General features: G+C 48.1%; 2 protein-coding genes, 1 long non-coding RNA gene and 5 other non-coding genes across 10 annotated transcripts; 1 reads left to right on the top strand and 7 right to left on the bottom strand.

Annotated features, from left to right (window-relative positions):
- Positions 1-3,474: 3,474 nt before the first annotated feature.
- On the bottom strand, positions 3,475-6,380 carry LOC125122746 (uncharacterized). The gene is made up of 3 exons (XR_007133886.1): positions 5,952-6,380; positions 5,489-5,552; positions 3,475-4,061 (listed from the first exon to the last, which is right to left on the bottom strand). It is a non-coding gene; the product is annotated as an uncharacterized LOC125122746 (long non-coding RNA).
- Positions 6,344-11,655, top strand: IDH3B (isocitrate dehydrogenase (NAD(+)) 3 non-catalytic subunit beta). Of its 3 annotated transcripts, XR_007133885.1 has the most exons (13): positions 6,344-6,428; positions 6,548-6,628; positions 6,748-6,846; positions 6,946-7,066; positions 9,144-9,204; positions 9,283-9,415; positions 9,523-9,656; positions 9,747-9,849; positions 9,941-10,087; positions 10,315-10,409; positions 10,518-10,578; positions 11,215-11,412; positions 11,514-11,655. XR_007133885.1 is itself a non-coding variant. In XM_047771459.1 (12 exons), the coding sequence occupies exons 1-12, from the start codon at positions 6,393-6,395 to the stop codon at positions 11,592-11,594; spliced, it is 1,152 nt and encodes a 383-aa protein (XP_047627415.1). In that variant the 5' UTR covers positions 6,344-6,392; the 3' UTR covers positions 11,595-11,655. The 3 variants fall into 3 exon arrangements, 2 of the variants coding, with proteins under 2 accessions (XP_047627415.1, XP_047627414.1); XM_047771459.1 differs by lacking the exon at positions 11,215-11,412; XM_047771458.1 differs by having other exon boundaries at positions 11,215-11,655.
- On the bottom strand, positions 11,652-16,908 carry NOP56 (NOP56 ribonucleoprotein). Its single transcript, XM_047771456.1, has 12 exons — positions 16,838-16,908; positions 16,593-16,682; positions 16,129-16,243; positions 15,434-15,595; positions 15,079-15,277; positions 14,532-14,719; positions 14,300-14,451; positions 14,023-14,123; positions 13,516-13,664; positions 13,169-13,290; positions 12,849-12,986; positions 11,652-12,121 (listed from the first exon to the last, which is right to left on the bottom strand). The coding sequence occupies exons 1-12, from the start codon at positions 16,838-16,840 to the stop codon at positions 11,750-11,752; spliced, it is 1,791 nt and encodes a 596-aa protein (XP_047627412.1). The 5' UTR covers positions 16,841-16,908; the 3' UTR covers positions 11,652-11,749.
- Positions 13,053-13,124, bottom strand: LOC125123796 (small nucleolar RNA SNORD57). Its single transcript, XR_007134173.1, has one exon. It is a non-coding gene; the product is annotated as a small nucleolar RNA SNORD57 (small nucleolar RNA).
- On the bottom strand, positions 13,388-13,458 carry LOC125123797 (small nucleolar RNA SNORD56). Its single transcript, XR_007134174.1, has one exon. It is a non-coding gene; the product is annotated as a small nucleolar RNA SNORD56 (small nucleolar RNA).
- LOC125123816 (small nucleolar RNA SNORD86) lies at positions 13,875-13,960 on the bottom strand. Its single transcript, XR_007134192.1, has one exon. It is a non-coding gene; the product is annotated as a small nucleolar RNA SNORD86 (small nucleolar RNA).
- On the bottom strand, positions 14,838-14,968 carry LOC125123805 (small nucleolar RNA SNORA51). The gene has a single exon (XR_007134181.1). It is a non-coding gene; the product is annotated as a small nucleolar RNA SNORA51 (small nucleolar RNA).
- On the bottom strand, positions 15,748-15,815 carry LOC125123819 (small nucleolar RNA SNORD110). The gene has a single exon (XR_007134195.1). It is a non-coding gene; the product is annotated as a small nucleolar RNA SNORD110 (small nucleolar RNA).
- Positions 16,909-24,934: the final 8,026 nt, after the last annotated feature.

The following is a 24,934-nucleotide window of genomic DNA, read 5'->3' as shown; positions in this document are numbered from 1 at the left end:
GAAGAAAGCAACAAGGATTGTTTTCGATGCATCCCAAGCCTGCAGCCCCTGGGAAGGGCCTCCCGATTACAGTTGCTGAACCAAGGGACAGGGCCCTGGGTGATGAGGGTACCAACTGGGCCCAGTGGGTGGAAGGCCAGTGGGCAAATTCTGGGTCAGCTTTTAGGGTCAGAGATAAGTATCTTTGCTTTATTTTTAAAATTTAAAAAAAATATTTTATTTTGCCTTTTAGGGCTGCACTCGTGGCATATGGAGGTTCCCAGGCTAGGGATCACATTGGAGCTGCAGCTGCTGGCCTACGCCACAGCCACAGCAATGCAGGATCTGAACTGCATCTTTGACCTACACCACAGTTCATGGCAATGCCGGATCCTTAACCCACTGAGCGAGGCCAGGGATTGAACCCACAACCTCATGATTCCTAGTTGGATTCGTTTCTGCTGCACCATGATGGGAACTCCAGTATCTTTACTATAGTTTCGGCAAGTCTGTTTCTTGGAACGCTCTCTGAATTCTTATTTCGTATTATTTGTCTTCGTTCCTTTGACAAAGTTCTCTCAAACTGTTGTAGCTTTTCCATGAGAAAGGGCTTTGGGGGCCTGCTTTAGCTATGTTCACAGACAGCTGGGGGTGGGGTGGCGACAGATAGAGGATGTTTTGTCCAAGCCCACAGAGAAAGCCAGTCTTCTCTGGCCCAGGCAGAGGCTCACCCCAGACCACCAGCCCAGAGCCTCTGACCTCATCCTTCTCCATCATAGACATTTGTGCTTACACCACAAATAATTTTAAAAAAATCAGCAGAACTCTTGCTCTCTCTCGTCCCCCCTCCCTCTCCAAAGAGAGGGCAACACTGCAGAAAACAGATCCAAAGCTGCACATCAAGCAGAAGTGCCCTTGGCCAGATTGTGTGTTGGGCCATAGCGCCCCCTGGAGGCCCCAGAGTGTCAGGTCAACACCTAGATCCACTTCAGGTCAACTTCCCAAATGTGAAATAAAATATAGGAAGAATTGGAGTTCCTTTAGTGGCTCAATGGTAACAAATCTGACTAGTAACCATGAGGTTTCGGGTTCAATCCCTGACCTCGCTCAGTGGGTTAAGGATCCGGCGTCTCCATGAGCTGTGGTGTAGGTTGCAGACCCAGCTTGGATCTGGTGTTGCTGCGTCTGTGGCGCAGGCCAGGGGCTAGAACTCTGATTCGCCCCTTAGCCTGGAAACCTCCACATACCGAGAGTGTGGCCCTAAAAGTGAATTAAAAAAGCATGCGCTAAATATTGCTGTTCACATAGTTCCATGAGGAAACAGAAATGGCTAGAGCCATCCCAAAAGGCTTCCTTGTGAGTATTCCCCAGCTCTTTGCCTTCCTCCCTGTTGCCTCCTGAGGTCTCTTCAACTGCTTCAGGAAAACCAAACTACCGATGATATTCGGCCTTAGGATCCAGCCCATTCCCTGCATCTAGGCTGAGTTATTCAATCTTAAATAATAATTCATTTGGAGCCATGATGGTGGACACTTTGTCAGGAGAGTTGTAGTCCTATCTTCAATCTCTGAGCTGAAGCAAAGGCTGTGTGTCCCCTTAATAACAACCAGTTTTTTTTTTTCTTTTTAGGGCTGCACCCATGGCATATGGAGGTTCCCAGGTTAGGGGTCTAATTAGAGGTACAGCTGCCAGCCTACACCACAGCCACAGTAATGCAGGATCCGAGCCGCGTCTGCGACCTACACCACAGATCACGGCAATGCCGGATCCTTAACCCACTGAGCGAGGCTAGGGATCCAACCCACAACCTCAAGATTCCTAGTCAGATTCGTTTCCGCTGTGCCACGATGGGAACTGCTGACAACCAGTCTTAATCTCAATCCCCACTCGGGAAGAGGAAGGGGAACTGTTTCCCTGGTGGAGCAAAATCTGCACCCGGCTGCGCCTTTGTCCATCCTCCAGCTTTCAGAGAATGTCCAGAAACTGCAGCTCTCTCATCTCAAGTTGTAACAGCATCAGCACTGTCCCTGGAGGGCTGCTCCTTAGCTTCCTGCAGGTAGTGGTGGAAAATCTGAAATGACAGCATATATTTATTTCTCACCCCCCTTCCTAACTGTTTAAGCTTCAGTCGGCAGGGAGGAAGGCTAAGAACTGGGACATCCCCAACCAGGAAGCCTTCTGGGATGGCCCTGGACATTTTGCTTCTTCATATTCGTGATGCGAACAGCCATATTTAATGCCTGATTTAAACATACATATATTTATATTAAAATTAACAGGAAAAAAAGTTCTATTTTGCGGTGACTCTTCCCAGTCACTGAAATCGCCATTCTCATTCTCTGCCGTCTCTGACCTTTGGTCTCTCCTGCTCATCCAGATCCTAGCCTTTCCCCTGCCACTACGCTGCTGACTCCCACAATGACACAGACGACTCATCCCATATTGCGCGTCGAAGTCCTCTCTGCCGGGGTCTCCTCGAGCTCCCTTTGGGACCCACTCCCACAGTCCTAGCTGTGACTTTATAACTGGCATCTGCTCGACCTCCAAACCGGCTGGTGGAGACACCCTCCTCTTCTTCCATCTTACTTGCTTTTTGACTATTTTGAGATCTTTGATCAACTTCTCACCTGTCTACCCATTAGATCTCTTCTGTCTTCGCTTCCTTCCCCAGCCCATTTTGCCAACACCCTCAACTCCCTTGTGCCCTTCTCGGGCAAAACACACCTTTAGATGAACCCAAGTGTTGGCTTTCTCCATGAAACCACACACCATCATGCCATGATAAATTCATGGTCACCATCCCAACAGCCTCCTTGGTATTGCTCATGAATCCCTCTCCATTTCTTTCAGCCCTAGAACTTGAACCAGTCTTACTTACTCCTCCTCCCTGTACCTCATCGCCTCAAACATGCCTGCTCTCCTCACTGTGTCCCAGGGCATCATGGTTACTGTCATCTCCATGGTGTAGTAGCTGCTTTGTCCGGTTCCTTTTTGCTGGCTGGTGCATCCAGTCCCCCGACTGCCTCGGTGTTGGTCATTAACTGCACACGGCTACCCCCTTCTCTGGGAAGGATGTCCTTGGCTAAATGGAGGCTCCAAGAGCTGAAGATGCCTAGAAGTTTAGGGCATGCAGGGCTGAAGCAGAGTTTTTAAGGATTGCTTCAAACTGGGATAACCCCGAGACATCACTCCTGCTCCAGAGCTCCCCAGAACAAGGTGAGGTAGACTCCAGCTGAAGCTACATCTTCTGAGCTCCATCCCCTGCACTCCTTTCAGGAAAGGATTCTATTTGTTTTTGGCTGTATCTCTGGCATGCTGAAGTTCCCAGGCCAGGGACTGAACCTGAGCCACAACAGTGGCAATGCCAGATCTGTAACCAGCCAGGCTACCAGGGAATAGAAGAAAACCTTTTAAACACATAAAATAAAACAAATAGGATTACAAAGAAAACTCATTATATTGATATATAATAATAATAATAATGCAACTTTGTAATACAGCACTATGCTGGCAGCTTTATTAATACATTAATTAACAAAATTTAGCATTAGGTCAAACAATATCAAAGTAGGGATGAAAGCAAGTGACATTTCAAGATATGTGGCACAACTGAAATGTGGCATGAAATATAGTTTCTATTAGTGACAAAGTCAAGGGCACTACAGGTAGCACTATAATATCACTCTACCTTCATAATGAAAGGAAACACTAAATTTCAATTAGAGGGTAATGAGAATAAAGATGTGATTTAAAAAAAAAATTCCCTAAGTTCATGGTACTGATTTCCATTCAGGAATACCCGGAGCTCTGGTTAGGACCCCTGTACTAGAGAACTTATAGGCTTAGGAAACTGACAGTGAATTCATACGAACACTCATACATGCTTCATAAAAATTAGGTGGAACGAGGTAGTTTAAGCTCCCTAACCTGCCTAAAGTTCTGGTTAAGGAAACTTTCCAAGAGTCCTGAATGAACTTCCCTATTCTCAGGTAGTATCAGTGAGAGACGCTTTCATAGGTACTCAAAGTCCAGGAGAGCTCACCAAACTCACAGGAAGAACACAATGGCTGAGACGGTGTCAACTGGAAAAAAAAAAAAGTACAACGTGAGAGTTGTGAGTTAAGTTTCATTCGGGGCAAAATGAGGACTCTAGCCCTGGAGGCAGCCTCTGAGAAACTGCTCTGAAGAGGTAGGGAGGAAGGTCAGTATATACGTGATTTGGGTGAACTGGAAGGGGGGGGCGTTGGTCCATGCAATCAAGCACATGTTTTTGCAGAAGGTTGCTGCTGGTCTCATGAAGATTACTGCTAGTCATGAGGAGCGGCTGTTACGAGGAAGGGTTTTAGCGCTTTTCTTGAAAAAGAGGAGATGCAAGAATTGGGCTCATAAAATCTTCTCCTGAAAATATCTACCTAAAGACCACCTGTTCTGCTAGATTTTCGTAGAGCATGAAGTGCCTCATTCCCAATCTCCACCCTGAACTCCTTTCAGAGTGTGTTGAAGGACAGCGGTTGCAGCAGCTTGTGATTTAATTCTTGTAGAGGCAGATGGCCAGTGCCGATCTTTAGGTGGCAACAGTGATGGTCACATTTCCTTGGCCTGAATCAATTGGTACCCTTCATTAGCTCCCTTCACCCTTTTGACATCCCATGGTGTTGTATCAATTAGCAGATATTATTGGTCAGGCTGGGCTCAGATCTGTGCAGAATTTAGGGATGGAAATAATGTTGGTCTTGCGCTCATGAAAGTTAATATTTTCTGGGATTAAAATTAGATGATCAGAGATGGGACCAAGATGGTACATTTCCTTTCCCACCCTAAATTGCCTAAAGTAACAGAAAATATAGGTTTTAAAAAGTCTAAATCTTCCACTTTTTTTTCTTTAGAAAGAAGAATATTTGGAAGACAAAAACGCTGGTGGACAGCAATAGCAGTGTGGGACTTGGGACTAGGGAGTCTATGGCAGCAAGCTGGTGCTGCTCTCTGGTTTTGATTCTGAAGATGGAGGACTATATTACATTAATATTATACACTGATGAATTATATTAGCTATGATAACAGCCTTTATTTACACAGTACGTTTAAGTTTCTTACACGTTTATTATCTAATTTGAATCTTTTCACCCCACAACTGTAGAGAATGCTCGGCTTAAAGGAATGCAAAAAAGAGGCACAAACCCTGTATTTGGTCCCCAAGATGAGAACCACACATACTCTCCCTTAGGCTGAGGGAATGCCCTACACTTTTTGGATGGATGAGGTTTACAAAGCTTAGAGGATGAGGTTTACAAAGCTTAGAGAACCTAGTTAATGGTTCTTAAATTTGTGCGTAACATCTGGGAGAGGCAGATGTATTTTCTGGGGCCCCAATCTTGCAACTTGGATTCAGCAAGTCTGGGGTGGAACTCAGAAGTCCACTTGTGTCATCTGTTTTAAGCATGTCATTTGTCAACAGCATGTGATGGGAATTTTAAAAATCACTCTGAAATTCCCTTTTAGTCATACTTACATGCTTGAAGTAATTTCAGTCTCCAATTATAATCCTGCTTAGGGGCGTTCAGGCCCTAGATACCCTATTAGGGAAACAAATGTCAGATCAAAGAACAAGACCAGGGAATTTCCTGTTGTGGCTCAATGGTAAGAACCCAACTAGTATCCACAAGGATGTGGGTTAGATCCTTGGCTTCGCTCAATGGGTTAAGGACCTGGCGTTGCCCCCTGTGCTGTTGGTTGCAGACGCCTCTGGTATCTGGCGTTGCTGTGGCTTAGGTGTAGGCTGGCAGCCGAGGCTCCCACTCCACCCCTAGCCTGTGAACTTGTATATGCGGTGGGTGCGGCCATAAAAAACAAGCAAACAACCCCCCCCCCCAAACCCCCCACCGAAACAGAACGAGGTAGCAACAAACAACCAGCAAACCTGATTAATACAAAGTAACTGACTAGGCTAGGATACTGAAGCCAGACATACACACCTGCTCCTACGGACCATGTGGTTCATTAATGCCTTTAGCGTCGGACACAGGACTGTTCAGTGAGAACTGGTTAAAAGATTAACAAACGTGAAGACAAAAAACATTAAGACAGATTCTTCAGTATTGTTTTTCAACTCGTTATTTAACTTAGGTCCTCCTTTGATAAAAATGAAACCTCATATTTTCCTTTAATGTTATTTTTAAGTTTCAACATAAACAGGGTGACCGAAAATAAAGGAAGGAACAAAGCGGTTCTGTGCCGCATCAGCCTCCAGGGGAAAGGGTGCGTAGGAGTGCCTAAAACAGGAGGATGAAAAGTAAGCAGGAGCTTTGTGTTGGAGGAAATGAGAGAGCCACCCGGCACCCAGGCCGGACCGGAAGTAGAGGCGCAGAGCCGCGCTGGATTCCGGCGTCACCTTCCCGCGACTTCCTGCGGCGAACATGGCGGCCCTCGGCGGCGTCCGCTGGCTGACCCGAGTGAGGACCGGGACACGCCGGGGCGGGTGGGAGGGTGGCGTGTTTGTGGCGGGCTCACTAAAGTATTCCCGCTCTGAGGGTCCCAGACCTGACCTCAAAGGCATGTGTGTCTGTCGCAGGCGCTGGTCGCCGCCCCGAACCCCGGAGCATGGAGGAGCCTGAGTACCTCGGTCGTGGCGCAAGCCGCCTCCCGGAGCCAGGTAAGCGCAAGTCCTGCTCTGGTCTTACCCACGCCCCTGACCCCTCCTCTCCTAGCGTCTCCCCCGCGCCCCGCCACGACCGCTGCCCCCGCTCCAGCTTTTGCTGACCCGGTTTGCAGGCCGAGGACGTGAGAGTGGAAGGCGCCTTTCCCGTGACTATGTTGCCAGGAGACGGCGTGGGGCCTGAGCTGATGCACGCTGTCAAGGAGGTTTTCAAGGTGAATGACCCGGGGGAATCCGCCAGCAGGGACCATGGCTTGGGCTGAAAAGGACTTATTCCATTCTGACCCTGCCATTTTTGGCACGTGCCCCTGAAGGCGGCCTCTGTCCCGGTGGAGTTCCAGGAACATCACCTGAGCGAGGTGCAGAATATGGCATCCGAGGAGAAGCTGGAGCAGGTGCTGAGTTCGATGAAGGAGAACAAAGTGGCCATAATTGGTATGTTTGCTCCCTTGCTACCCTGCCCACGTGTTATTTAAAATCAAACAAATAAATGTTCGTTAAATTTCCCTCAGCACTCACTAATCCATTGTCTTCCAGCTCCCACTGATTAGTGGCCATTTGTTCCTTTCATTTGGGAACCCAGGAGTTGAGAAGTCGGGTTGCTGTCTATGCAGGAAGGCTCCAAGGGTTTGGAGTCCGTCATGGGGCTACATCATGAGTCATCAAATCTTGTTATTGTGGTTCTAGAATGGCTTTCTAACTGCCTCTTTTCTTTTAATTTTCCTTCTGCTTCCCTACTGTAATTGCCTCATTAGATTTTTAGCTTTCAGTTCTGTCTCTACAGTTCATCCTCTACATCTCTTCTCTTGGGACCAGCGTGACTTTGCCAGGCCCAGCCTGGTATAGGAAAGTAAGTTCTTTATGAACTGATCTTTCCTGGCTTCATTTCTATAACACTTATTCTGTGCTTTGATTACACTAGACTATGTTCGTTTCCACATACATGTACTGTCTTGACTTATGCTTCCTTCTGCCCACAATGTTCTCCTTTTGGGGCCACCTGTCAGACGTTTCCTCACTGACTGTATTAATTTGCTAGGGCTTCTGTAAACAAATGACCACAAACCCGTCGGCTTAAAATAACGGAAATTTATTCTTTCACAGTTCTGGAGGCTAGAATTCCAAGATTAAGGTGTTGTTGGATCTCCCTCTGAAGGCTTGGGGAGAATCCTTCTTTGCCTCTTCCAACTGCTGGTGGCTCCTGGCAGCTGCTGGCATTCCTCGGGGTTTCTTGGCTTGTAGATGGATCACTTCAATCTCCGCCTCTCTCTTCAAATGGTTTTCTCCACTATGTGTTTGTGTATCTGTTTCTCCTTCTTTTCTTTCTTTTTTCTTTTTTTTTTTTTGCCATTTCTTGGGCTGCTCCCGCGGCATATGGAGGTTCCCAGGCTAGGGGTCTAATCGGAGCTGTAGCTGTCGGTCTACGCCAGAGCCACAGCAACGCAGGATCCGAGCCGCGTCTGCAACCTACACCACAGCTCACGGCAACGCCAGATCGTTAACCCACTGAGCAAGGCCAGGGATCGAACCTGCAACCTCATGGTTCCTAGTTGGATTCCTTAACCACTGCGCCACGACGGGAACTCCTTTTTTTTTTTTTTTTTTTCCTTCTTGTATAAGGACTTGTCAGTGGATTTAGGACCTACCCTCATCCAGTATGATATCATCTTAAGATCCTTAACTGGACACAGTTTTCCCAATAAGGTCACTTATCCAGGTTCTGGGGGTTAGGACACGGACACATCATTTTGAGGGTCACTATTCAACCTAGTACACTCACTCAACCTAAAGTCTGGCTGGAGTGCCAGCTGTTCTGTGATACTTCCTGATGTTACCAGAGAGAATTTCTTCTTTCTGCTCCTATGCATGTTTTTAATACCTCTCCCATGGTATTTATCATGTCTTCTTGCTTGCTTTTTTTTTTGGCTGCACTCGCAGCATGTGGAAGTTCCCGCAACAGGGATTGAACCTGTCCCACAGCAGTGACCCAGGCCACTTCTGTGACAACACTGGATCTTTAACCTGTGCGGCAGAGAAATGCCTGTCATCATGTCTTTCATATGAACTGTCTTTCCCAATGCATTGTTTGCCCCTTGAGGACAGAAGTTTGTGTTATGTTTTTTGGTTGATTTCCCTAGTGCCTGACACATGGTTAATACTCAGTAGGTGTTAGTTGAAAAGATGCCAAATCGGTAAGACACAGAAACATATGGATCCCCTAGCATTGTTTCTCAGCTTATTAAAGCCAGGTTCTTTTTTTACCAAAGAAGATTTTTCTGTGTCTTTTTAGGTCATTTTAAAGTTTCAACATAAATCTGGTGACCAAAAAGGAAACAGTGGATATAATGTTTCTAGTTTTAACAATGTTTATTCTCCTTTGCCCCTTGTCCCTTATTTGGGAGTGGGAGATGGGAGTCTGGTTGCATTATGTCACTGGGGACTGAACACCAATATAGGTTCTCTTGGGCTTGGTCTGTGTCTGACACTCCCCTCACCAACTTTGTTTATGCAGGCAAGATCCACACTCCGATGGAGTATAAGGGGGAACTAGCCTCCTACGATATGCGGCTGAGGTAGGTGGTGGGGGGGCCATGGGTCAGAGGGGTACTGGGGCACAAGGCACAGTCCTCATGGCTCTGTCCCACCTCCAGGCGTAAGTTGGACTTGTTTGCCAATGTCGTCCATGTGAAGTCTCTTCCTGGGTACATGACTCGACACAACAATCTAGATTTGGTGATCATTCGAGAGCAGACAGAAGGGGAGTACAGCTCTCTGGAACACGAGGTGAGGCCCTAGAGATTGGGGAGGGCAGGGTTGAAGGCGGGAGAGAGGCATAGCTCCTTCTGCCCTTCTTTCCGGTGTCACTCAGCTACTGCTCTCTTCTTACCCAGAGTGCGAGGGGCGTGATCGAGTGCTTGAAGATTGTCACTCGAACCAAATCTCAGCGGATTGCAAAGTTCGCCTTTGACTATGCCACTAAGAAGGGGCGGAGCAAGGTCACAGCTGTCCACAAGGCCAATATAATGTGAGGGACATGACCGCATGGGGTAAGTTCTGGGGAAGGCAGCCCCCTGCACTGTCTTGGCTGAATCTTTTCCCTTTGGCCCGTGGACAGGAAACTGGGGGATGGGTTGTTCCTGCAGTGCTGTGAGGAAGTTGCTGAACTGTACCCCAAGATCAAGTTTGAGACAATGATCATAGACAACTGCTGCATGCAGGTGAGGCCCTCCCTCTGGCTCCATTCTTGGTGTTGAGCAGAGCAGGGAGTGGGATTTACTTCTCTTCTTCATGCCCACATTTTGCTCCCAGCTGGTGCAGAATCCTTACCAATTTGATGTGCTGGTGATGCCCAATCTCTACGGGAACATTATTGACAATCTGGCTGCCGGCCTGGTCGGGGGAGCTGGTGTGGTTCCTGGTGAGAGCTACAGCGCCGAGTATGCAGTGTTTGAGATGGTGAGTGAGGTCCGCTCCTCCCTCAGCCCTCTCTGTGTACCCTTCTTACCTCAGGTCCCCCACTTAGCTCTCTGGCAACGTGTCCTCCTCCTAAGAAACCCTGGCCTGCTTCTGTTCCCCCAACCCTTGCATCTTCTCAGGGTCCCCAGCCTGATCACTCGTCCTTGACCTCAGCCCCCTGCAGAATGTCTGCTCCCAGTGACTTTGGCCTGCCCCTCTCTTCACAGGGCGCCCGGCATCCATTTGCCCAGGCAGTGGGCAGAAATATAGCCAACCCCACAGCCATGCTGCTGTCAGCTTCCAACATGCTACGGCATCTCAAGTAGGTCACGGCAGGTGGGAGACGGCTGATGTTGTCATGGGGAGCCCAGGGGGGGGACATCAGGGATGCCGTGGGGAGATCTCAGTTTCTTTCTGTTCACGTTGACAGTCTCGAGTATCACTCCAACATGATTGCAGATGCCGTGAAGAAGGTGATCAAAGTGGGCAAGGTGAGTTTAGAAAGGCTGTGGGGTTTAGGGCCTCAGCACTACTTTCTGGGGAACCTGAGTTGGAGCCTTCTTTCCCTCCAGGTCCCCAGAACCCTTGCTCTGTTCTCTGCTCCTCAGGGCTGTTCATTTCCCTTCTCTTGGTTTCATCCTCTTGATTTCCTTTGCCTCCTAGTTCTTATCTGCTATTCCCTCTTTCCTGCTCCACCCATTGGCTGGCTCTTTACTTGGCCATCGAAATGCAGAACTCTTCAGCTTTCTGTCTGGGGAGATGGAGAGCAGAGGGAGGTAGTTGGCAGGAAGAGGCACCAGTGTCCCTTCCTCCACACCTGAAGTCCATCCGATCTGCCATTCCCCCGCTCCCACCTGGTCGCCTTTATTTCCTCCAAGGCATCCTTTTCCTCTCATCTGCATCCCATCTCACTCGTGCTCAAGCTTCCCACCCTGCCCAGGCTGCAGCAGAGCCTGAATCGTGCTCTGGAACTCTAGACAGGAGTGGCACCTCCCTGCCTCACATCCTTTTCCTGGCCTCGTCACTTCTCTTTGGATTCCATTTCCATTTGCATCATACTGCCCTGCCTCCGCCTTCATGGGCTCTCTTCTCTTCTTCCCCACGGCTCTTGCTGGTGGTGGCTGTAGGTGCGGACTCGAGACATGGGCGGCTACAGTACCACAACCGACTTCATCAAGTCTGTCATCGGCCACCTGCACCCCCATGGGGGCTAGAGCCCTTTATTCCCTCCAACCTCACAAGGACCATACACATCCCTTCAGTGCAGTGGACCAGAGAAGAGCGCTCAGCCTCTAGACCATAATCACCTTCTGGGCAGAGCTTAGGTTGTCTGGGGCTGGCTTCCTTAGGGAACTGTTAGGTGGGGGGGGGGGGGGGCTAGGGGTAGGGCCCAGACCACAGGGATGATGACGATTCTCCCCCACAGGTTCGAACTTCTGACATGGGTGGCTATGCCACCTGCCAGGACTTCACTGAGGCTGTCATTGGTGCTCTGTCCTACCCATAGGTCCCACCCACACCCATGTAAGGTGTCCATCAAATAAAAACATGGTATGTGAACCGGTGAATTTGTCTGTAGTTTTATTGGGATATAGGACGGGTTGGGAAATATCTCTGGGTGTTATGCCCCGCAGGGAAATGTCCGTTACGAAATGTCCATTTCTAAGTCTCCTGGGATAGCTTTTGGAGCTTTTTCTTTTTCTTGGAGCCACTGCTCTTGCTGACAGCAGCTTCTTCAGGTCCACTGCTGAGTGGCTCCTCCTTAGGAGATAATTTCCTCTTTTTCTTGGGGATTTTCTTGTTTCCCGACTCTTCAGGGTCACTAACTGGAGAGGACAAAGATTTCTTCCTCTTGGGAAGACTTCCACTGCCAGCTCTCTCCTCGAGATCACTACTAACCAACTCCTCCTTGGAAAAAGCTTTCTTTTTCTTGGGTTTGGAGAAGGAGACAGGTGGGTCTTCCATTCCATTCTCCTGCGGCACCTCCTGGGGCTTCTGCTTTTTCTTCTTTTTCTTGGGTCTTTCACTTGTCTCCTGATGGGGGAGACAGGCATGAACCAGTGTATGAACATAAGGAATATACCCCGTCAGAATTCCAGCTGTTAAGTAGTCAGGGTGGAAAGGCTGGTGAAAGTGGTGGTAAATAAAAATATCCCAGTGTTTCTAAGATGATTTTTAATGTATGTATGGCGACAACACTGGAAATCCACATCGAAGTTTCCCCCACCCACCTCACCTCCCACTTAGAAGTGGGGAGAACACAGAATAAATTAATCTAAGCCCATCAAGGAAATTTATAGAAAACCTCACCAGGCTGGTCGAAATAGAATCATGATGCCAAGTTCCAGAGGCGACCACAAGAAATGCTGGCAAATGGCACTGTTAACAATCCCAGGAGAATGGTTCCAACCTAGTCCACTGGGGACCTCCCAGCCCCCGTCCCCGCTAGGAAATGCTACCATCTCCAGACAAGTCTGGGAACCTGCAGGGCAGGAATTTATACTCCTGCTGGGGACTCCTGGGAGGCAGCCGAGGACAGAACACACTCGCCCAGGGAACGGGTGTTGCTACAACCAGCTGCCTGGGCTCTTGGGCAGTTCTCTCAGCACCTGCCTCCTTCCTACAGAATTAAGAGGTAGTTTTAGAGATTTCAGGTCCTTATTTCAGTCCAAATGCCTGGACTCTCCAGACCCTGAAGTGGCATGTCTGGTATCCTACAACTTAGATGTCACCTAGGACTAGGGGCTGACTGCCCACTGACCTCACACTCCTCTGGAGTACTACTGCTGTTTTCTGAAGATGCCAGGGCAACTGCAGCCAACCGTTTCTTTTCCTTCTTCAAGCGTTTCTTCTCCTGTTTTTCCAGCTTCCTAGTAATCTCTGCAGCAGCTTCCTCTGCCTGGCCAAAGAAAGTGCTGAAAAGGCTTGCAGACCCCTGGTTTCCCAGGCCTCTCTTGGCTTTATTGGATCAGGCTCATTAAATCAGTTTTTTTGCCTCCACTCTACAAGGTCAGGCTCAGACAGTTCATCATTTCCAACAGCGAGCTAATGGTTCTCCCCCACCCAAAAGCCCAAACTGACCTGAACCATTGCCTCCTTCATGACCTCCAGATTCTTTCGTGGAATCTCTCCAGTCTCATAGAAGGACAGCCGCTCCTCAACTTGTTCTCGAAGCTTCTCTCCAAATACACTGGTAGGCACCTCTGGGTGTGCATTTGTTTAAATAAACAAACCCATCAGTCCCTAAAGGGACACACACTACTCCCCACCCCACCCCCTATATTCCCTCTACCCTCAGCTTCACTCAGACCCAAAGTATCAACACTCACTAGGTGAACTGCTGTTGACGAAAAATATTGCCATCATTGTAGAAGCTGTTAAGGTAGTCAGCCTCCCCTCCCACCCAACTGCCAACCCCCTCCCCATACCAGAGAAGCAATCAATTCGTGAGGCAATACTGCATTTGTTTGCCAGGTATCGGGAGATGCGGCCTTTGTTCTTGGCAGCTGCTCGGCCAATGAAGGTAGAATGGAATATGAGTCCATATTTTGGGGTGTTACCCCTAGTCTTCAGGGCTCTGGGAGAAGAATGTTGAGTGGAGAGTTTTAAGATTAGAAATTACAACCAAGGTGGTGCCTTCCTTCCCCACTGCCCCCAGTTTCCAGAGTGAGCTTTGGTTGGGGTTGGGTCTCTACCCCATTTCATGCCAACCCATTGCTCCCAGAGGCAGAGGAAAGGCATCCAATGTCGCTGACCTGGAAACTTGGTCCCTTTGCTGGGCCCAAGGAATCACTCAGACACCAGGACTGGCCATCACCCCCGTAGCAGAGGACTGTATAGGTCAGGGAGCCCTGGTCAGCCATCACTGTGATCCCCGAACAAGCAGTGGGCACCAGAAGTGGCACCTGAGTGTAGGCAGGTGCCCTCACTGGTACCTGAACAGGGCCTTTTCGGCCCCAAGGATCTGCACTGTGGACGCTGGATACTTGGCCAGATTGGTGAGACTGCCAGCATGAGCAATGAGACGTGCACCTACCTGGAGAAGAATTTAAGAATTAGAGGCTGGAACTGCCAACCTACCAACTGCATAATCCTGCTTCATCTCCTCCCCGTCAAGTTCAACTGGGAAAGATACGACGGGTCAGGAAATACAACAGTACAAATAGGCATGGTAATTCCTCCAGCCCCCATTTTTTCTTCCCCGTGACGCACCGCTTCCCCAATTAGGGCTGACAGGCTGGGGGCTACTTGGCTCATCTTGGACCGCAGGTAAGTGTGTAGGCTTTGGCGGTATTCTGACAAAGACACCACACGACTGGAGAAGCTCTCGATGTTTATCAAGTCAATGGCAGATATGTCCATGCCTAAAGGACATCAAGTGTGAGTGCAGGAGCCAAACAGCCAGAGACCCATACCTGATTTTAGTTTCGGGCACTTCACTGACCCATGGAGGACCGAGAGGCATCCAGAATAGCCTTAGCCTTGGCCCCATCCATTGTCAACTCCTCCAGCTTCTCCAACTTTTCTTCATTCAGCTCCCTTCGGTTTCCAATGAACTGAGCAAGGCGGCAGTATGTAGCGTTATCATTAATGATCTTCACGAGCTCGGGAAAGTGATACCCATACCATTCCCTGCAAAGAGCCACAATCACTCCCTGGCCCAGCTGCTGAGTCCCAAATAAAACCATGGCCCCAGCCCTCTCCACATCTACTCTTTGCCAAGAGTAAAAGTCACATCCAAAACCTTGTTCCGTGTCCCCCCATTCACAATACAGACCAAGCAAAGGGCCTGGGCTGAGGTGTATATGGGGTGAGTTGCTCTGCCTCCTCTTTCTATACAGTCAGTGTAAGAACACAGCCTGTGGTAAGCACTGGGAGGCCCAGCTCTATCCCACATGTACCCACAGGAGCCAGTCTCGATTTCAGGATTCAAAATGAGCCAAACCACAGACCAAACACCTCATTTCGCAAGGGTTGCCCCTACACTTTACCTGACACGCATGGAGAAGGTATTGATGTCCTTATCCAGCTGGTCCAGGAGGCTAATGGACTGGATAATCATATTGTCCACCCGGTTCACATTAAACTTAACTTTGGCACGAGAATAGCTGTGTCCCAGCCCCAGTTGGGCTTTACAGGCAGACAGATCAGTGAGACCTTTCACCAGGTTGTGGAAGTGCAGTCGAACTCCTGGAGGAGGGCAAGACTGTGAGCAAGGAGGGGCTCTAAGCTAGCTCCCACATCCGTGGGCACCACCCAAACAGGGCTTCTCAGAAGCGGCCTTAAAGCACCTTAATAAAAAAGTTCCCACACCCCCTTTAAGATTTCATTAATAGATGGTCTCACCTCGAAGGACCTCAGCTATCACACCTCCAGTCTGGCAGTTGTACCCCAACTCCTCTTGTATAGCAGCACCTATCTTGGGGTCCCCAACCCCCAAGAGTACTTTCTTCTTTTTAGATGGCAGGTGAGTCTCCAGGAACAGGCGGAGATCCTCATGGACAACACCTCAGGGCAAAGAACAGAGCTCCCACTAACATGCTGAAGGACGCATAAAGGGATCCTATCCCCTCAACTGCCTACTGAGTGACACAGTGATCTTACAGTGGTCTTGCAGAACATGCTAGGATGGTGTGCCAGGACCCCCGCTCCTCCAGGCTTTGCTCAGACACATGGAGACATCAATGATCATACTCAGGGGATTGACAGATTCAAGTCATCACTGCAAAGCCTGCATCAAACATGGGAGGACTCAGGCGAAATAACGTAAATGAGAAATATGGAGCACAATGTAAGCATTCAGAAACTGAACTGCCTTCTGAGACCAAACCTCCCTTGATCAAAACTGCCCTTTCCAATTAAGCACCAGTCCCTCATCTCCACCAGATTTAAGAGTTTATCACCACAGTGCCACATGCGATAAAGCCTATGTCCTTGACTGTGCTAACCACCTTTTTTGGCTGTCCTGCTGTTGCACGGTGTGCTTTAAGAGGATAACGGTAGCAGCTTCTCTCTCCCAAAATACTTAGTGGCCAACTCACCTTCAGACACAGCGTTGGCATTTTCCAAGGCAACCTGAGACGAGGAAAAGGGAGAAAAGGCCACGAGACGAACGATGTTGTGGAACTTGCCCAAGTTCAGCACGCACTCCTCCACCTGAGGGGAGAAAGCATGAATGGTTTCTTTCCCTCCCTCTTGCCTCTAGGGCGCAGTAAAGCAGCAGCTTTCAGACCCGAACGCACGTTAAGGATCTAATAAACCGATCATGGGCCCTAAGTGCCGATTCCACTTCATTGGTATGGGATGGAGTCCAGGAAGCTACTTTCAAATGTTTCTAACGCGATTCTAATCGTGAAAGCAAGTAAGGACCCCTGGTCTAGAGCTGTCTGGCCCAGAGCACCCCCAACAACGCGCGGCCGGCCACGTGGGAGCGCGCGGTGCATGCTGGGGCGCGCGCGGCCCAGGGGGATGCGGCGCAGCCGGCGAACCCACTGCGTTCACCCACCTGCGGCAGCAGCAGGCTGATCTCTTCCACCTCCTTCAGCGCCAGCAGTGCGTAGCCGACCGCGTGCTCGAACAGCACGTGCAGCAGCACCTGGAAAGCAAGCCGGGACACAAGCTATCAGCACCAGCCCCGCGTTCACCCGGTTCTTCTTCCGAGGCAGGCGCCGACCCCGGTGCCGACCCCGGCCCGAACCCAGGCCCAAACCACGGCCTCCGGCCTGCCCGCACGCCACAACCACTCCTCACCATGGCGCTCGCTCCTGGCCCAGCTCGCAATGCGGCGAGCGGGCTCTGGCGCGCGGAACCGGGCTCCGGAGGCCACGCCCCCGAGCCATCAGCCAATCAGAGGTCTGGGACGATACCATTGCAGGCCTCCAGAGGGGTCCAGCGGGATGGTATGGCCCGCAAAGCGGGGGCGGGGCACGCGAGCGCGGGCGAGCCGGCTTTTTCCGGCCTCTGCTGCGGCGCGGTTGTCGGGCACGCGCGGGTCGCTCTAGGCCTTGCAGGATACCAAACGGTTTGGAAAGACGCATTTCTGGCTAACTGTGCCATCCCGCATGTGTTCATCACAGAAATTACCGGCAGCAGAGCTCGGCGGAATCCGGGCCGGAGGCCTTGTGCGGGCCGCGGCGACCCTTCCCAGCCGAAACTGTTGCGGAGCCCACTCTCCATAGGGCTGGGAACTTAGGCACCGAGGCCTAGCCCCAAGACCCACACCCCCAGGACCCCTTTGTCCCCGTCCGCCGCTAGGCAACGACTCTCTCCGGAGCCTCGGGTCAGTGAGCTCTTCGCTCTTTACCGAGATGGAAGCGGGGCCTGGGGCGCGCTGGCCCGGACCTTGACGCAACGTGATTCCTCCTGGCTGGCTTCGTGCTTTTAAGTTATATTTTATCTTTTAAAATGAGGGCAGGCTATGAAGTAGGAAAGAAATATGACCCTACCCCCTGCTCTTCCTAGTTCGGTTTCTCGCTCTCTGCTTCGGATGAACCCTACTCTGCGGGGCCACGTGTTGCTCGCTGTGGTGAACGACCCTAAATTCTTATTAAGACCCGGCCCCCAGTGAACTGCAGCTGCTTCCGTGTCCTTGGGGCACTAGGCCGACTCTTTTGAAATTACTTTTGCTTTAATAATTAATGTTAGAGTTATAAATCCGAAGCCTGGTTATTTCGAAATAGTATATATGCTGGTAAATTAAAAAAAATCATTTTAAGGGGCTTTTTAGAAACAAATTCCCATAATTAGAGCGTATTTATAAATTTATTTTCTTCTTAAGCAGTTCAGTTATTTGACAAAATCCAAGTACTGAGCTCATTCTTAAAACCTAAAATATTAAAATTTTACGTTTGGTTGGTAAGTCTTAAAATCTTATGGTCTCGATATATTGGTTACAAATATGCTTAAATCTTGTTACACGTATCTGCTTAAAGTTAGGAATCTGAAGCAGTTACCCAATATCATGTTTTAAAATGAAATTGCAAAGTTAATGTATTATATCGGTTTGGTAAGTTCTCTTAAGCGTTATAAATAGCAAATTAAATAGAAGTTTCTGAAGTGTGATGGAAAATATCAATGATGTGACTGATTTACTTCGTTACTCCTATATTTAATCCTAAATATTTCTAGGATTACTGGTACTTATTTTATAAAGTAGGGATTTCAAAGTTGGAATCTATTAAGAAATTGCAGAATTTAGACATTCTTAGCTTTTTTTTTTTTTTTTTGCCATTTCTTGGGCCGCTCCCACGGCATATGGAGGTTCCCAGGCTAGGGGTTGAATCAGAGCTGCAGCCGCCGGCCTACACCAGAGCCACAGCAACGTGGGATCCGAGCCGTGTCTGCGACCTATACCACAGCCCTCGGCAACCCCAGATCGTTAACCCACTGAGCAAGGCCAGGGATTGAACCCGCAACCTCATGGTTCCTAGTCGGATTTCGTTAACCACTGCGCCACGACGGGAACTCCCATTCTTAGCATTTAAAAAAAGTAAAAAAAAAAAAAAAAAAAAGAAGGAACATTAATATGTGAAACTTTTGTTTCAGTTAAACATACATATGCATATGAGTAAATATATACACGTACACACAAGTATATGTAGCATATATGTTACATAAATGCACATTTCTGTAGATTAAATACAAGAAGTCTTGAGTGTCACTGAGCTGAAAATTAACCACAGTCATACTTTGGGTGGATTTGAGTCCTCTGATCATAAAGGAGCTGTGCTAAAGCAGTTTGCTAACTTAAAGAGGTGGCTGAAGGGAGTTCCCGTCGTGGCGCAGTGGTTAACGAATCCGACTGGGAACCATGAGGTTGCGGGTTCGGTCCCTGCCCTTGCTCAGTGGGTTAAGGGTCCGGCGTTGCTGTGAGCTGTGGTGTAGGTTGCAGACGCGGCTCGGATCCTGTGTTGCTGTGGCTCTGGCATAGGCCAGTGGCTACAGCTCCGATTCAACCCCTAGCCTGGGAACCTCCATATGCCACGGGAGCGGCCCAAGAAATAGCAATAACAACGACAACAACAAAAAGACAAAAAAAAAAAGAGGTGGCTGAAGAAAAGTGCGTCCACTAGTGAGATAGAAACGCTTGTGATTAGGTGGGGACATGATGTAAACACTTCTTAGGCTTCCTTCCTCTCTTTACTAAACTATCTCCACGGAGACTTCATAATCCTGACCTCTGTGGGCATCTCTGCAGCATGTGATGTCAAAGACTCTGTCTTTTCCGTTGGGCTAATTGTTAGGTTCCCCGAACTTGGGAAATGGTTCTTTTTTTTATTTTTTATTTTTTGTCTTTTCTAGGGCCGCACCTGCAGCACGTGGAGGTTCCTAGGCTAGGGGTCTAATCGGAGCTGTAGCCGCTGGCCTATGCCACAGCCACAGCAACGCCAGATCCAAGCCATGTCTTTGACCTACACCACAGCTTGTGGCAACACCAGATCCTTAACCCACTGAGCGAGGCCAGGGAAGGAACCCGCAACTTCATGGTTCCTAGTTGGCTTGTTAGCCACTGAGCCATGATGGGAACTCCGGGAAATGATTCTTAAGCAGCAGTTAAAAATGAATCAGGGTCAGCAACTTAACAATGTAACCTCAAGTCAATCAGTCAGCCTTCCTGAACTTTCATTTCTTTGGCAGAATGATGATAGAGGATTCCCTCATCCCTTCAATAAACATTTTACTGAACATCTGTAGGCCAGGTGTGACACAGGTGTGGTACCTGGCGTGTAGTAGGAACTCAACAAATGTTGGTGGACTTGTTCTTTTGTCCTCTTTATCAATAAATAGGGCAACAACACTTCATTTTACCCATTCTCAGTTGAGTCCCAGTTCTCCCATCACTTCCCATAGAATCTGCTAAAGCCCCATTTTTAAAATATGCCCAGCTGCTCTGATTCATTTCTATCACTCTAGCCATTAACTTGCACGTGTAGACCAGGCATCTCTGAACAGTTTAGTTTTACATGGTGAAACAGTTAAAAATACATTCCATTTTTTCAACTTCCAGTGGCAGTAGATGGACAGTTTACTGATTAAATGTTGTTGGAACCTGGAAAGTATGTTCAGTGTATAAACCTGCCAATTACTGGTATCTCAGTTGTTCTTGTTTGAAGAGTGTTGCTAAAAATCTTCCAGATTTCCCCTCCCTAAGTCTTTTTCAAAATGGCACGGGGGTTTAGAGAGCCCTCTCATAGCCTAGTTGCAGGGGAGAGGGGGATGTCCTTTCCTTGTGCTCGGGTTCCAGTGCTGTGTCTTGGGACCCCCTCAATTCCTGCTGTAAAATGGCTGTTTTGGACTTGCACCTGGGCCTGTGCACTCTCTGTTCTCAGAGACACGTCGATCTCAGCCAGATGCTTGAAATCCCTGAGCTCTGGGTCTCCTTACTTCAGGCCTCTACTGGTTCCAAGCCATGTGGCACTTTTATGTTTCCAGACTGAGGCACGCATGGTCTTTAGTGTCACCTACCTGTCGCAGATAGGCTGGGAGGACCAGGCTCATTACCAGAGGGACTTTTATCCTAACCCTTCCTTCATGAACGCTCTATTTAGCTTTCCTGTGCTGTATTGACCATTGCATTGGGTTAAATGTGGTACTTCTAGAGCAAGGGTCAGCAAACTATGCTCCTGGGACCAAATCTGACCTATGGCTTGTTTTTGTAGAGCCCAAGAGCTAAGAATGATTTTCACTTTTTTTTTTCCTGTCTTTTTAGGACCACACCCATGGCATATGGAGGATCCCAGGCTAGGGCTTGAATTGGAGCTGTAGCTGCCCGCCTACACCACAGCTACAGCAACCCACCGAGCCAAGCCAGGGATTGAACCTGCATCCTCATGGTTACTGGTCAGATTGGTTACCACTGAGCCACGACAGGAACTCTCTGATTTTCACATTTTTAAAGGGTTGTTTAAAAAAAAAGCAGCGGAGATTATATGTAGCCCACAAAGTCTAAAATATTTATCATCTGACCATTTATTCAAAAGGATTGCCAATTCCCTGTTCTTGATGTATGTTTGTTTCATCTGTGCTATGTTCAGGGAGCATGGCAGAAATTAACAGATATATTTGTAGAAATTTAAAAGACACGCAATAACTCATTAGCGAATTAGGCATGGCTTAAGAGTATTAGTGAACTCGAAGATCTAACCAAATAATTGATCCAGAATTCAACAGAGAGAGATAAGGAAGTGAAAGATGAGGAGACATAGAAGGTGGAATGAGAAAGTCTAGCTTCAGTTCTGCCCAGAGAGCAGGAAGGATGAAAAGGAGTGTATTAGGGTTCCCCAGAGAGGCAGAAGCAATTGGATATAGATATAGATAAGAGGGAGATTTCTTATAGGAATTGGCTTTCATGGTTATGGAGGCCGAGAGGTTCCTCAATCTGCCGTCTGTGAGCTTGACAACCAGGAAAACTGATGGTGTACTTCACTTTGAGCCTGAAGGCCTGAGAATGGGGGTGGGGGCCGCTGCTCTGGTAGGTCTAGTTCTGATCCTGAAAGCCTGATGTCCACGGGGAGGAGGAAATGGATGTGCCAGCTCAAGCAGAGACAGAACTAATCTGCCCTCCTTCATCTCTTTGTTCTACTCTGGTGCTCAGTGGATGGGATGGTGACCTCCCACCTTCGAGAGGGCCACCTGCTCTACTCAGTTCACCAGTTCAAATGCTCATCTCTTCCACCCTCACAGACACACCCAGCTAGAGTGTTTCCTCAGCCAGTCAAGAAACAACAGAAAATTAACCCTCACCAGCAAGAACAATATTTGAAGAGCTAGATGCAGTGGGGGTGCAGTTTCTGCAGACAGAACTGATGAAAAGCATGGATCTAAAGGTGCAGGAATGCGTATCAAGCAGGACATATCTATAAAAAATACACACTTGCTCCCATTGTGATAAATCAGCAAAACACTGAGAACAAAGAGAAGATCTTGAAAGCATATTTTAAATTATCAGTTCAAATTTATAATGGTCATAGGTTTTTCAGGATTTCTACTTTCTTGGACCAATGTAGTCTTCTGGGAATTTATTCATTTTATCTGTGCTCTCACGCTTTTTGCTATAGATTTGAATTTGAGAACTTTTTGTTTTCTGTAGCATCTGTAGTTGTGACCTTTTTTTTTTATCCTTAATATTTATTTTTACCTTCTTTCTGCTCACCGATCTTGTCAGAAAATTTTTAATCTTACTTGTTCAAACAATGAACTTTTGATTTTGTTGATTCTATGATATATATATATATTTTTTTTAAATTAGTTTTTGCTTTTACATTTATTATTTTCTTCTGCTTGTTTGGCTTTATTTTGCTGTTCTCTGTTTCATTTCCCAGAACAAGGATTGAACCCAGGCCACAGTAGTGAAAGCACTGAGTTCTAACCACTAGGCCACCAGGGAACTCCCTCTGTTTTATTTCTTAATATAGATGTTGACTCATTGGTTTAAACTGTTCTTCTTAAAATGCAGTTCCCTGTAAGTACTTCTTTACTGTATTCTGCACATTTTGTCATGCAATACTTTCGTTATAATTCAATTCCAAATGTATTCTAGCTTTCCTTATTGTTGCCTCTATGACCCACATGTTATGTAAGTGCGTGTTAAAGGATGAAGTCCTCCTTGCTTTCATTGCTGCTTTCTAAGCATTATTTCCTCCTCTTTCTCTTTGAAACCCCCCCGCCACCCATCACTGCCTGGTAGCCTCTGATTTTGCACTGGGAAGGACATGACTTACTTTTTAGATGAGGAGGCAAGGATGCTGTTGATCAAAACAATACACAGCCACAAGCTGTTGAGCGTCCTCACTGCAGACAACTGCCCTGACTGTATTGTTTCAGCTTCTGTCAACTTCAGCCTAGTCCTTCTAGTGCATGTGTGGCCTTGACAGCCAGCTGCATTTTATGTGTATTAGGGCCAGGGGACTCATTTTGATCTGCGGGCCCCTCACAGGCAGGAAGATTGGAGTGGTGGGGGCTGGGGAGAGGAGTGAGCAGAGAAATGAGCCCAAAGCTCATTTGTCCATTTTCTTAGAACCCAAACTAAGCAATGCAATTCAGCTGGTCTTTGGGGGGCCCCTGAGAACATAAGTTTTGAGCTGGTGGGCAACTTGGAGACTGAATGATCTAATATCTTTCTTCTTTTGTGGATGAGGAATCAGCTATAACTGTCAGTATTCAAGAAGCTACAGAATCACTCAATTTTTCCATTTAACAAAAAAAGGAAAAAAAATTTAAAAGTTTTTGCGTGCTTATTGCATGCCAGGTATCTTTTTAGGTACTGGAGTACAGCAGTAAACAAAACCAAGTCCCTGCCATCATGGAGTTTACCTAGGAAGGGAAAGACAGAAAGTCAAGTAAATATGTAGTACATCAGGCATTCCCGTCGTGGTGCAGTGGAAACGAATCCAACCAGTATCCATGAGGACGTGGGTTTGATCCCTGGCCTTGCTCGGTGTGTTAAGGATCCAGCGTTGCCGAGAGCTGTGGTGTAGTTCACAGATTCGGCTCGGATCTCGTGTGGCTGTGGCTGTGGTGTAGGCTGGCAGCTGTAGCTCCAATTTGACCTCTAGCCTGGGAACCCCCATATGCCTTGCACTAAAAAAGAAAGGAAAAAAAAAAGTAGTGCATTAGGTGTTGGTACATGTACATGTTAAGGGACATTGCATTGTTTTATAGAGGCCCTCAGTGAAGAGGTGACTTTTTTTTTTTTTTTTTTTTGGCTGCACCCACAGCATGTGGAAGTTCCTGGGCTAGGGATCGAACCTGCACCACAGCAGCGACCCAAGCCACTGTAGTGACAATGCCGGATTCTTAATCCGCTGCACACCAGAACTCCAAGAAGTGACAGTTTGAGTAGAGATCTTCAGTGGGTAAGTCATGCAGAGATCTGGGAGGATAATAAAAGCAGTGGTAACGCTAACCCATGACCTCTTACTTCAGAGACTCTAGCAGTCAAGGGCTAAAATGTGCCAGTGTGGGAGACTGGCCAGGGTTCCTGAGGACGAGTTCAGGGCCGGAAGGGGATTTAGGTATTGACAGAAGGTGTAGGTCATTTAGAGCTGGAGGGTGGAAAGAGAGTGGAAGCCAGTGCCAAAAAGAAGAGAAGTACTGCTAGAGGTGTAAGGTTCATCCTTGTCAGTCATTGGACAAAAGACTAAAGGATCGGAGTTCCTGTCGTGGCGCAGTGGTTAACGAATCCGACTAGGAACCACGAGGTTGCGGGTTCGGTCCCTGCCCTTGCTCAGTGGGTTAACGATCCGGCGTTGCGTGAGCTGTGGTGTAGGTTGCAGAGGCGGCTTGGATCCTGCGTCGCTGTGGCTCTGGCATAGGCCAGTGGCTACAGCTCCGATTCAACCCCTATCCTGGGAACCTCCATATGCCGCAGGAGCGGCCCAAGAAATAGCTAAAAAGACAAAAAAAAAAAAAAAAGAAAAGAAAAAAAAAAGACTAAAGGATCTAGCGTGTAAGATCCGGAGTGTAAGCAGACTTGAGTGAAGGCCAGGATGAGCGCGTGGGTCTGATGCGAATCTTACTCTGTACCATGAAGGAGTGTTCGACTGGAGGTTGGTTTGGAGGTGACACGCAAGACAGATTTCCCAACAAGTTCCAGCTGAGAAAATGTCCTGCATGGGCAGCAGGTCCCAGGAAGGCTGTGGGTCTCCTAGGTGTGCTCCAGGCTCAGGCTCAGCTTTTTTTTTTTTTTTTTTAAATAGTTTCCAGGTCAGGGATGGAATTCGAGCTGCAACTGTGGCAACGTTGGATACTTTACCCCACTGCGCTGCGCCAGGATCAAACCCACACCTCCGCAGTGACACAAGCTGCTGCAAATTTTTAACCCACTGTACCACCACGGGAATACCCACT

Source organism: Phacochoerus africanus, chromosome 3, assembly GCF_016906955.1.
Source record: "Phacochoerus africanus isolate WHEZ1 chromosome 3, ROS_Pafr_v1, whole genome shotgun sequence".
Taxonomy (NCBI): domain Eukaryota; kingdom Metazoa; phylum Chordata; class Mammalia; order Artiodactyla; family Suidae; genus Phacochoerus; species Phacochoerus africanus.
The sequence above is the reverse complement of the archived record's forward strand: the minus strand, read 5'-3'. Positions and strand labels throughout refer to the sequence as shown.